Raw genomic sequence first — 13,373 nt, forward strand, 5'->3', positions numbered from 1 at the left:
CGCTATTGATTCCAATCTCCTAAGTTAGCAGTAAGATTCATCTGAGTATAATGGTGTAGTGTTATGCCCCACAGTGTTTTTTTTATTTATACATGGGAATGTGGGCATTGCTGACGAGGCCAGCATTTATTGCACATCCTTAATTGCTTATCAGCCACATTGCTGGAATCACATGTAGGCCAAACCAGGTGAGGCTGGCAGTTTCTTTCTCTTAAGGTCAGAAATCACATGACACCAAGTCATAGTCCAACAGATTTATTTGAAAACACAAACCTGTTAGGCTACAGATAACGGGGTGTAGAGGGTCTCGGCCTGAAACGTCAGCTTTCCTGCTCCTCTAATGCTGCTTGGCCTGCTGTGTTCATCCAGCTCTACACCTTGTTATCTCAGATTCTCCAGCATCTGCACTTCCTATTATCGCTGTTGGACTATAACCTGGTGTTGTGTGATTTCTGAACTTGTCCACCCCATTCCAACACTAGCACCTCCACATCATAGCTTTCCCTAAAGGGCCTAAGTGAACCAGTTTTTCCTTACAATCAACAATGGATTAATGATAATCATTTCAACTCTTAATTCCAGATTTTGTATTTTAATTGAATTCAGATTCCACAATCTGCCATGGTGGGATTTGAACCTGGCTCTACAGAACATTTCCTGGCTTTCTGGATTAACAGTTCAGTGATAACACCACTAGGCCATTGCCTCCCCATAGGGAGGAACATAGGACTTTGGATCAGAACTTAGACCATTTGCCCCTCAAACCTGCTGCAGCATTCAAGAAGATCATGGTTGATCTGATTATTCACCTGAAGTGCACTTCCTTTGGTTTGCAAAAAACCCTTGACTCTGTTTCCTATCAACATCCATCTAACTAACTCAGTCTTGAATAAATGAAAAGACCGAGCCCCCCACCACCTCCTGAGGAAGAGAATTCCACACTCCACTGACTCTCTATTGAGGGGGAACATATTTTTTCTGCCTTAAGAGTGAGAACTCTTATTCATAAATTATGTTCCCTGGTTTTAGTCTTCGACAGAAGGCCTTGTATGTTTCAACAAGATCATTTCATTCTGCTGAACTCCAATGTGTATAGTCCTAATGCATTCAAACAATTCCTCATAAAATGAATCCTCCATCTTGGAAATGATGTCCAAAGATGTGCAGTTTAGGTGGATTGGACGTGCTAAATTGCTCATAGTGTCCAGGGATGTGTGGACTAGCTGGATTAGCCACGGGAAATGCAAGCTTATAGAGCTAGGGTCAGGAGTGGGTGTGGGTGGGGGGATGCAGTTTAGAGGGTTAGTGTGGACTTGATGGACAGGATGGCCTGCTCCCATATAGCAGGGATTTTATAAATCAAACAAACCTTGTCTGAACTGCTTAATGCATTCGTGTATATTCCCCTATGAGCAGTTTAAATGTAAGTTTTAATCGTTGCCATGCCTCGAACATCTCCCTCATTAATAAAGTTTCTTTGTCAAGTATCTGTTATGTACTATCTCCATATGTTTTGGATTTGTGTATCTAGTCAGACTTGCTGCCTTTTGGTTGAGTCACTAATCTATGGTCGAGGTAAACATTGCACGACACCTTCCCAGGGCATTGTGGCTAACATTCCTCTCTCAAACAGTGAGATTTGGCAATTTGGCTGTTGCCTGTTGCCAATAGAATGAGTATCTACCAAAAGTAAACTATTGGCCATACATATCTTGTGATAGAAACACAGAAGGCTGGAGGAACTCAGCTGGTCTGGCAACATCTGTAGAGAGAGACAGATTTAACGTTTTGAAGGAACAGGTCTGAGGAAGAGTTACACAAGACTCAATGTTAATGCAGATTCTCTCTCCACATGATGCTGCCTGACCTGCTGAGTTTCTCCAGCATTTTCTGTTTTTGTTTCAGAATTCCAGCATTTGCAGTATTTTGTCTTTGTTCAAGCACCTTATGATGCTGTGGTGGCACAACATCAATCCAAACTCTTCTTTTTTACAAAGATAGTAGGAACTGCAGATGCTAGAGAATCCGAGATAACAAGGTGTAGAGCCAGATGAACACAGCAGGCCAAGCAGCATCAGAGGAGCAGGAGTGCTGACATTTCAGGTTGAGACCTTTCTTCAGGAGATTTTCTGAAGAAGGGTCTCGACCCGAAACATCAGATTTCCTGTTCCTCTGATGCTGTTTGGCCTGCTGTGTTCGTCTCCTTTCTTGCATTTCTGTATCGATTTTTCTGGAATTCTACAATGAAATTGTAAAATCAAGACTTGTACTTTTTTTTTCCCCAGAAGTTTACTTTAATATGGTAGGTCATGATGTAGTGAAAGATGTTGTGGAATTGCACATTATTTTTTTTAAAATCGAACTCTCGCCTGGCTGAATCTAATTTTATTTGTGTTTTTAAAGGCATTTGAAGCTAAATCGGAGGCAGTGTATCAGAATGTGGAAGAGCTGAGGCAGGAGCTCGCACAGGAACCGTCAGGTCTCAGCGATAACTCGACCAGTCACCAAGAAGAATGGGAAACGCATATTGACCAGGCAACTGGACAGCCCTTCTACTATAACGTGGTGACTGGAGAGACTACCTGGGACTCCCCGTTCGATAGTATAGATAGGAAGGAACCACAAACTCCACGATCCCGCACTTCCAGTACAAACAATCCCTTTGTGGAATGGGAATCGCATCTTGATGAAATTAGTGGTCAGCCCTATTACTACAATCCTGTAACTGGAGAGACCACGTGGGAACGACCGGAACAAAAGGAGGAAGATACGACAGACCGCATGGATAACCTCCGGGACCAGAGGGTATGTGACTATCTTTGTTTTGCTGGAAGGTGTGTCTCTGAAACCTCAGCTACAAAGAGCATAAAATTATGAATCTGGTGTCAAAGATGAGTGCTGTCCATGGCATTTTCCAACTATTCATTTTTACAGATGAAAATGTTAAATGAAAAGCCACAAACCTGATGGCTGTCACATTCTACAGCTCTCAAATCCAATCTGCCTCACTGTCAGACAAAGGTGTGTCCACTCAAACAGATTGAGTCCATGTGTAAATAACTGCATTGAATGAATGGGGTTGGGGAAATACCTCGGCACCTGACACTAGTAAATGTAATAATAGTTTTGCTCTTAATGAATACTTGCACACTAATAACCCGTGCAGCCTGACAGACTTGCCACGCTACATCAATCTTCGATGCTCATTATCTCAACAAATCTCCTTCTCTGTTCAAAAAAAATCTGTCTGGTTTTGATTTTGAATTTTTTTACACTAAAAAAGCTTAATGATATTCCATAGTAGCTTGCTTCTCAACTCACTGACCTGTTAATTTTTTTTAAAATCCTCTTTAATATCCTTATCCTGACTCATTTTAATTGAACCTTATACCACATTTGTTTGCATTAACTTTAAGGATTCCCCTCGTAATTTGGTAATTGGGCTGTGAGGGGACCTCTGTGCTCCCTAGATAATTGTCCCTCTTGTTACAAGAAATGACTCATGAATGAATAAAAACATTTCCTGTACCTTGGTGAGCTAATTCTAAAGTAAATCTTTTTACATCCGGAGTTGTTACGCATGGTAATTATTTAGGTGATGAATTCATTTGACACACACTGCAATGTGCATTTTAATGTACGTTGCTTTTTTAAAAGTCTCACACATCTCTTTCAGCAAAGTATTTAATCTCCATCTGAAAAACATTTGTAATCTTTAAAAGGCCAACATGGTAGAGCAGTTTCTTTTATGTTCTTTTCTGTTATGTATGGGACAGAGAGAGTGGACTATAAATATGAATGACTTTGAGAAATTCTCAAATTATTTGTCACTTACTTTCTCAGTTGTTGAAGACCTAAACAATGCCTCAAGTAAAAGCAGAGACAAACCAATGAAAGAAAAGGAGATTGGGGCTTGCATTTGTCAGGCTAACCATCGACTTTCTTCAGTATCGGTGTGCATTGATTTTGCATTGTATACTATCTACACGATGCATTGTAACAACTTGCTGAGACTTCAAACCTAGTCAAAACACCTATGTCCATTGATTTCTTGTCACATGTACCAAAATGTAGTGAAAAGCTTTGTTTATGAGCGGTACAGGCAAATCACAATGAGCAAAGGATGTGTAGATTAAAAAGACCTAGAGGCATACAGGTTATATTGCAGGTTACATTATTTGTGGCTAGAGTCTGATAACGGCCAGAAAGAATCTGTTCCTGAAGCTGTGTGTGTGTCTGTGTGTGTGTGTGTCTGTGTGTGTGTGTGTCTGTGTGTTCAGGCTTCTGTACTTTTTGCCTGATGGAAGAGGTTGTAGGAGGTCATTACCAGGGTATGATGGGTCTTTGATGTTGGCCACCTTTTCTGCAGCAGCGAGCCATGTAAATGGAGTCCATGGATAGAAGGTTGGCTTCTGTGATGGTCTGGGCTGTGCACATCACCTCTTGTAGTTTCTCTCAGTCTTGGGCAGAGCAGTTTCTGTACCAGGCCATTATACACCCGGACAGTACGCTTTAAATGGTGCATCTGTAGAAGTTGGTGAGGGACCATATGGACATGCTAAATTTCCTGAGCTGCCGAAGGAAGAAGAAGCATTGTTGTTGTACGTTCTTGACTGTCACATTTACTTGGGAAGTCCAGGACAGATCGCAGGTTATTGTCACTCTGTGGAACTTGATGCTCTTCACTCTCTCAACCTCAGCTCCGTTGCTGTAAACAGAGGCGTGTTCTCCTCTGCTTTTTCTGAAATTGATGATCAGTTCTTTAGCTGTGCTGACACTGAGAGACAGATTGTTTTCATTGCACCACATCACCAAGCCCTCTATCTCGCTTCTGTATTTTGTCTCAGTGTTGTTAGATATCTGTCTCACTATAGTGGTGTATCAGCGAACTTATAGATGCCATTTGTTCAAAATTTGACAACGCAATTGTAGGTGTACAGGGAGTACAGTAAGGGGCAGAGGACCATCCTTGGATGGGTGGGTCTCTAGTGTTGAGTGCTATTGTGGAGGAGATGCAGCTACCTATTGTCACTGATTGTAGCCTGTGGGTCAGAAAGCTGAGGATCCAGTTACAGAGGGCGCAGCCAAGACCAAGGTTTTGTGATTAGTCAGGGAGGGGCAATGGTGTTCAAGGTGGAACTGTGATCATTAAGCAGGAGTCTGATGTGGGTGTCTTTGTTGCCCAGATGTTCCTGGGATGAGTGCAGGGCTAGCATTATGGTATTCTCTGTGGCCCCGTCAAGTTGGTGGACAGATTGTAGGGAATTGAGGCAGGTTGAGAGACTGGAGTTGATGTGGGCCATGACCAGCCACTCGAAGCACTTCGTGATTATTGAAGTCAGAGTTATTGGGGTGGTAGTCATTAAGCCACACTGCATGTATTTCCTTGGGTATGGGGATGATGGTGGTCTTGTTGAAGTAGGTGGGGACTTGTTGGAGGGAGAGGTTGAAGATGTCAGTGAATATCTCCACCAGTTGGTCCATACAGGATCTGTGTGCCTGGCTGTGGACACCTTAGGTTGTCTCCCAGGAAGGCCAATCTAACCTCTGAAGTGGTGACAGAGAACAGTTGTGCTTGCGGCTGTCAGGGCAGGCATCACCACACTGGCGATATTCTGCTCAAACCGAGTATAGAAAACATTGAGCGTGTCAGGGAGGGATATGCCTTTGTCCGCTATCTTATACTGTTTATTTTGTATCCCATGATGTCGTTTAGGTCTTGCCATAGACAGTGGGGGTCTACTTGGTAAGTCTGGGCCTCCTAACTTGGCCCGGTACTGCCCCTTGGCCTCCCTGATGGCTTTGCGGAGGTCATATCTGGATTTTCTGTTTTGGCCCAGGCCACCCAACTTGAATGTTACACGTCTGGTCTTCACTAGGGAGTGGATTTCCTGGTCCATCCAAAGTTTACCGATGGGGAACACTAGGATTGACTTTTTTGGTACACTCCTCAATGCATTAGCTAATGAGGTCAGTGACGGTGGTGGCATATTCATCTAGGTATTCCTCTGAACACTTGAACATGGTCCACTCCGCTGAGTCCAGGCAGTCCCAGAGACGGTTTTCTGCTGCCTCAGACCAGCACTGTACTTCTTGCCGAAAAGGGCCAGGACAGTAGGTACATGTGAGCACCATTCTGTCCTGGTTTCCCTCCAAGTCCGACGACATTGCCAACTCAGACATCAGTTGTTGTTCATTTTTCACTCTGCCATATTCTTAAAACCCCTGTGCAACCGCATTGTGATAGTACCTTTGCCATTCAGACTGAAGCCTTCCAGAGAAGGTTTATCACCAGCTCAAGGGTTGGCCAATAATTGTTGGCCTTGTCACCAATGCCAACACTCGAAGGATTTATTTTTAAAAATACATAATTGTTGTGATCTTGTGTCTCAACTGTTTCTTCAACTGTCACTAGATCAAAATCCTGCAGCAATGCGGATGTACCTGCCCCTCATGGACTGCAGTGGTTCAAGAAAGCAACTCAGCATTACCACCCATAGGCTAATTAGGATGGGAAGTAAATGCTGATTGAACCAGTGACACCCACACCCTGTTAATGAGTGTAAATAAAATGCTTCACAACCAACAGGAAACATCAGAACGAGAATAGTTGGAGCAGCAGTATGCCATTTTGCCCTCTGAGCTTGTCATTCAATGTGATCACAGCTGATCATCCAATTTCGTACCATGTTCCTGAGTTTTTCCCCACAGGCCTTTGATCACTTTAGTCCTAACTCCCTCTTGAAAACATTCAAAGATTTGGCCTCAACCATTTTCTATGGTAGAGAATTCCACAAGCTCACCATACACTTTGGCAGCATTTCCTCTAATTTTCTTACCAGCTGCAACGAAAGGCCTTTGCAGAAAAGTCACTTCTGGGATTATATGTCAATGTTGCAATCGGCGTGCTGACACCGATTGCTTTGCATAGAACATCGGACCTGCTGCTCACATGCAGATTGGAGCAAACATTTGCTGACTGGGTGAAGAAATTTCTCCTCATCTCAAATATAGTGCACAACACGTTTGGCCAAATTTTTCAGACACTGTTGTCACGTCGTTGTTGACGCACTGATGGATCCAAGTGCCAGATACACCAGATTAGTTGTCCCATTGGCAATCATTATGTAACAAAGTATTTTCCAAAGTAAAAACAAACTTAATCCTTGATATCAAATCCAAAAATCTGAAACCTCAGAACCGACGTTTAATGACATAATGACAGGGTGGTGGTTTATTTTCTGTAGAGTCTATTTCGCTGAACATAACACAAGTAGTATTAACACAATGAATTCTACTTTTACATGCTAGAAACAGATACTGCACTGAACTAATAAGATTTTATGGTGTCTGTTTGAGACCTTTTCCAATACAATTGCAATACTAATGTCTGATTCTGGTTTCAAATTGCCACATTTGGCAGATTTAGAAGAAAGTCAATGTAGAGGAGGCCACATCAGGAACAGAGGATACAGTATACGACATTAGCAGATGTGCAGGTGAACATCTGTGTAATATGGAAGGTGTTTTTGGAGCCTGGGATGGAGGTGAGGGGGGACGTGTAGGGGCAGGTGTAGCACTTCCTGCAGTTGCAGGGAAAAGTGCCGGGGGTGGTGGGTCTAGTGGGAGTGTGGAGCGGACAAGCGAGTCGTGGAGAGAACGGTACTCCCGGAAGGTAGATAAGGGTGGGGAGGGAAATATATCCTTGGAAGTGGGGTGAGATTGCAGGTGGTGGAAGTGGTGGAGAATGATGCATTGAATCCGGAGGTTAATGGGGTGATACGTGAGGACAAGGGAAATTCTGTCTTTGATTTTACTGCGGAGAGGGTGTGTGAGGGCTGAGATGCAGGAAACTCGGGATGTGGTCGAGGGTGTTTTCAACCGCTGTCGGGGGGAAATTGCGGTCCATTAAAAACAAGGACAATGGTGTGTCAACTGCCAGACTTGAAAGGGCAGACGGGGGTGGGTGGAAACAGGACATGATAATCGATTGTGATGAACTAAAAGAAAAGGAAGAAATGGGAGTTGGTTCACAATCTGAAGGTGTTGAACTCAATATTAGTCCAGAATGCTGTAACGTCTGAAAATGAGATGTTGTTCTTCCAGTTTGCACTGTAACTCGCTGGAGCACTGCAGCACCCTAAGTACAGACAAGCAGCATTTTACCTGTGAAACTAAAAGAACTGCAGATGCTGGAAATCGGGAGCAAAAACAGAAGTTGTTGGAAAAGTTCAGTGAGTCTGGTAGCATTGGTGAAGAAAAAATTAGAGTTAATGTTTCAGGTCCAGGGACCCTTCCTCAGAACTGATGGTAGCTGGGAAAACGTCGTTTATATGCACAGGATTTATATGTAGACCATTTCACCTGTACTTCCTATAATCTTGTGTTTTGTGTTTGCTGCACCCAATGTGACCTTCTCAACATTGGAGAAACCAAACGCAGACTGGGCGACCATTTTGCAGAACACCAAGCGTGACCCCGACTTTCCCGTAGCCAGTCATTTTAACACCGCTTCCTGTTCACGTACCTACGTGTCTGTCCTTGGTGTGCTGCAGTGCTCCAGTGAATCACAGTGCAAGCTGGAGGAACAATACCTCATCTTCAGACTAGGCACTTTACAGCCTTCTGGATCAATATTGAGTTCAACATCTTCAAATTTGTGAACAAACTCCCATTTCTTCCCTTTCTTTTAGCTTGTTACATTTAGTTATATGTCTTCTGTCCTCTCTCCCCTCTCCTCATCCCAGTGGAACTGCTGTCCTTTCAACTTCTGGCAGTTGACACACCATTGTTCTGCCATTCTCACAATTCGATCACTTAATCTGAACTATCATATTCCTTTCTCCATCAGCACTCTACACGCCACCACCCCTACATCCTCCCTCCCACCCCTCCTACCTCCAAACTGTAGCATAAATGCTGTACCCTTCACACTTTACTTCAGTTCTGATGAAGAGTCATCTAGACTTGAAACGTCAGCTTGCTCGCGCTCTCCATGGATGCTGTCTGACCCGCTGTGATCTCTGACATCTGTTGTTTTCAGTATATGTTCTAGCATCTGCAATAATTTGCTCCTTTTTTTAATAACTTAACCTGTTATAATGTGTTCCAAAAGAGTTAATTTAACTACTAAACAGTAACTGTTCCAATATAGTAAGTTTCCAATAAACGCACACTTGGCAAAGGCAAATTCTGAAAAATAGATTATCTCACATGCAATTCTAGTAGCATAAATAGAACCCCCAGCTTTTTGCTGTAATAGTAAGAGGAGAGTCATCAAAGGAAAACTCAGAATAGCAGGGAGAGATGTAGCTTCCAAGCCCAGCTTTAATACCCTGGCAACTGCTGCTGAAAAACTAAAACTAAAATTCCTGGCTCTGGGGAAGCTTGATCCCACCCATTCAGGCTGTTTCTATTGTTCCAATGTTTTTTTAAAAAAACCCAAGGTCTCACAAGTTGTCTACTTTATTGGATTAAAATAGACAGCTCTCTACCTCTGTCTCAAAACGTCTCTTCAAAAAGAAAACAGAACAACTTGTACCTTTTAGAGCTATAGTATTGTCAGATCACTTAGCCTCAAGCATTCAAGAAGACCACCCACTGTTTTCTCAAGGGCATTCACAAATGGATTACAAACATTAATCTTTGCAGCAGTACGTACATCATGAGAATGAATAAAATATTGTCACCTGTGTTACATAATTGTACTTACTACATGCATAGTCTATCGACGGTGGTATACAAATGACACTCTAAGCTCCTCAAACTCCTGCCAGCCCATGTCATACTGGATCATATACATCAGGCTCACAATGTTAGGCCTGACTGAAGAGTGAATTCTCTCTGTCTCTCTCTCTGTCTCTCTGTCTCTGTCTCTCTGTCTCTGTCTCTCTGTCTCTGTCTCTCTGTCTCTGTCTCTCTGTCTCTGTCTCTTTGTCTCTGTCTCTCTCTTTCTTTCTCATCACACTGCTCTACTGATGATAACATGAATTTAAATGCTTTACCCAACTATCAATTACATACTTGAACTGTATTAGATTCACAATTTTAAAAATTGTCAGTTTTTTTTAGTAAACAATATTGTAGATTTATTGTGAAATCAACTTATTCAGCAAGGATGTAAGTCAGTTTGACCTGCTATTTGAAGTATCAAGGTATAAATAATTATCCTTCTCAATACGCCATTTGCTCACACACCAATTAAACAGAAATACTTCAGCCAATAATCATTAATTTTTGAAAGGAGAAAAAGATAAGCTACGAACTGTTCAAAATGCCTTTGAGTTTGTTCAGGAATTGTTGAGAATTCAGAGGCTTTTCAGGAAAACAGCTGGATTAGTGTTTCCATTGTCACACTGGCCCCTCCAAAGAGACTTTCTTAAAGGCAGCGGATGAACTGAGTAGACACGTGCACACGCTCGCATTCACACACACACACACACACACACACATGCACGCACCCAGGTCGATGCAATGTGCTTAAACCATGTCATGTCTACATTTGAAACACCGAGACGATAATTTGGTATCCCTACCATTTTTTTAAAAAAAGGTAGCCTTTGCAAATGAACCACTATCCACAATCTTTAAAACATGAACCCTCAAATGTTGTTAATGAGGTCTCTTCATGACAGATTCATGACTTCTGCTGAGTTAGCTCCTCTTACATCTGACTGCAGTTAATGTTTCATTTAGCATCAGTTTCCCTCTGGGAGAAAGAAAGAATATTTCAGTGTGGGAGCCTTGCTGGGAATGTGGATATATTGTCTGTAACTCTTCTCACGATGGAGCAATCAAGTGATACTCTAAAGGCTCAAATATGCACAGTACCCAAGTGGATATAATGAATGACACAAGGATATAATGAGAAGTGTGATATGCAAAGAAGACAGTCAATTGTCTGGAATAATATCCCAACAAACAGGTTGTTTTCAGTACAGATTCCAGCATTTGCAGTAATTTGTTCCTACAAGCAGATACTGCCTTCAGAAAAAGAGAACAGGAAAGGCATTCTGTATAAATCAATATTGTAAAAAAAAATTAAAAAAGGAAGAACTTGCCAGGACCACTGCAATGTAATCCAATCTCCCAAATCGTCATTCCACGTGTGATATTTGATCTTCTCGATTTGTACTTACTTAGTTACTATTTCCAATGTTTTGCTCACATCTTTGAGGTTTATCTTGGGTTTGATTGTGAAATCTCATCACTTGATTATATTTCTTTCAGCCTCCCACTCCAGAAGAGGATTACCCAGAATTTGTTGAGGACAGCCCTCCCGGTCACTTTGGGCCGTACTTGGGTCATCGGCGACAGCCATCAGCCTGGTCACAGGATGAGTACAGCGAGCCACAGTCACCAGTAGACTCACCATTATACCAACCGATAGAACCACAGGTTCCCCCAGGTTGGTCCTTTGAGCTGGACCAAAATGGACAGATGTTTTATACCAGTGAAGTTACGCAAGAAAAAGTAAGAAACACTTTTGTGTTCTTGTGCAACTGTCAGGTACTGAGTGAAATTTGTCACTTTCTATTCTGAAGGCTTTTCTTTTGCCCCAGAGTCTATTGCTTCAAAATGACCCCATGGTAGACCAACCTAACAATACTTTATGCAATTGTATTTTGTCCCTTACTATCATAATTTGTCTGTTTAAAATAACTGATTTTATGTATCTGTTAAGGTAGTAAAAAAATACTAATATGATCAGGTACATTAATTGATCAGTCAGACCCATCCTCTACACAATAAAATTGATATTGCATTGCACTGTATGTAACTTCTAAATAAGACTTTGGTATTGAGGCCTGTTGTTGAGTTTCTCGAGACACTATTACAAAATGCAGAGATTTGAATATGACTTTTACAAATTTGTGCTTCTGACATACATTGTCAATGGGTTGAGGCTTTGCTTGAAGTATGAATTTATAAATTACACTTTTTGTTTTAGTGGACCAGAGAATGCAAAATTATTTCAAATATTAGGAGAAAATGGAAAAGCCAGTCCTACTCCTGGCTGACCTCATTGTAGAATCCTAGATGAGATCATTTAGCCCATCCTGGCTGTGCCAGTTCTCTGCAAGAGCAACTCCACTATTTCCTGTACTTGCCCTTCCCCGACAGGCCTGCAACAGTTTTCTTTTCTGGTGCTTCTTCAATTCTCTTCTGAAAATCACAAACTTGAATCTTTGTCCTCTGCACTATCATGCAGTGCATTCTGGATCCTTATCCCTCCCTGTGTAGAAATGTTTTTTTTCCTCACATCACTATTGGTCCATTTGGACTTTGAAACAGTCTTCTTTGGTTCTTGACCCTTAAACCAATTGGGAACAATTTCTAAATATTCTGTCCAGTCCCCTGGTGGATTTTGAAGACATCTATCAATAAAACATCTCAACCTCACCACTTTATCCATGTAATCAAAGTCCGTATCCCTGGAACTGTTCTTGACTCTGGATTCAATGAAGTCTCATGGCATCGCATCAAACACAGACAAGGAGGCTTTCTGCAACGCCTACCTACCGCACCCCCTCATCTATTGAGTGCTTCATGGAGATGCACTGAGAGTTGCAAAGGCACAGACTATATTTGGGTTGGTGGACTTCAATATCTCAGTAACACCATTACTGATTGAGATGGCCCAGTGCTAAAGGGTATGGCTGCAGGATTGGGTCTGTGACATGCAGTGAAGCAACCAATAAGAGGGAAAAATAGATTTAATCTCCAGCTCATCAAGCTAGTACCTGTGACAATTCTTGGGAAGACAAAACCCCATCTTTAGGTACACACATTAGAATTCTTTTCACCATAGTCTGCAAGCCCATGGTCCATCACATTCCCCAGTCTGCTATTACCCTCGAGGCAGGGGATCAAGCCTGCTTCACCGGAGTGTACAGGAAGACATTCCAGGAGCAGTAGCATGGATGCAAAAATGAGCTTTCAAACATGGTGAAACTTCAAAACAGGGCAATGTATCCACCAAGCAGTGTAAAAGGCAAATGATAGACAGAGCTAAGCAATTTCACAACCAATAGATCAGCTATAAGCTCTGCAGTCCAGCTGCATCCAGTTGTGAATGATGGTGGACGATTAAATAACTGTGGAGGAGGCGGCTCTGCAAATATTCACATCCTCCACGATGAGAGACATATCAGTGCAAAAGACAAGGCTGAAATATTTGCATCAACCTTCAGAGGGAGGCTGAGATTGATTATCCACTCTGCCTTTGGCTAAAGTGGCCAGGACTTTCGATGACATCAGGAGAAAACGGAGAATACTAAATACTATAGTGCCATGGACCTGTTCCAGCAATAGAATTGAAGACTTGTGCTCCTAAACGAGGGCCAAGAATGTATTCCTAGCCAAGTTGTTAT

At 42.2% G+C, this 13,373-nt stretch overlaps 1 protein-coding gene and 1 long non-coding RNA gene across 5 annotated transcripts in view; one reads left to right on the forward strand and one right to left on the reverse strand.

Annotated features, from left to right (window-relative positions):
- The window catches only part of LOC125466241 (rho GTPase-activating protein 12), a 212,064-nt gene that overhangs the window by 154,652 nt on the left and 44,039 nt on the right, over positions 1-13,373 (forward strand). For all 4 annotated transcript variants that reach the window (XM_048560516.2, XM_048560517.2, XM_059638678.1 and 1 more), the window contains 2 exons: positions 2,404-2,805; positions 11,230-11,472. In XM_048560516.2, the coding sequence (XP_048416473.2) occupies positions 2,404-2,805; positions 11,230-11,472 (645 nt within the window). The remainder of the gene's footprint in view (positions 1-2,403; positions 2,806-11,229; positions 11,473-13,373) is intronic.
- Positions 1-13,373, reverse strand: part of LOC125466243 (uncharacterized) — a 155,281-nt gene that overhangs the window by 74,802 nt on the left and 67,106 nt on the right. The window lies entirely within an intron of this gene.

Source organism: Stegostoma tigrinum, chromosome 31 (genome assembly GCF_030684315.1).
Source record: "Stegostoma tigrinum isolate sSteTig4 chromosome 31, sSteTig4.hap1, whole genome shotgun sequence".
NCBI classification, from domain to species: domain Eukaryota; kingdom Metazoa; phylum Chordata; class Chondrichthyes; order Orectolobiformes; family Stegostomatidae; genus Stegostoma; species Stegostoma tigrinum.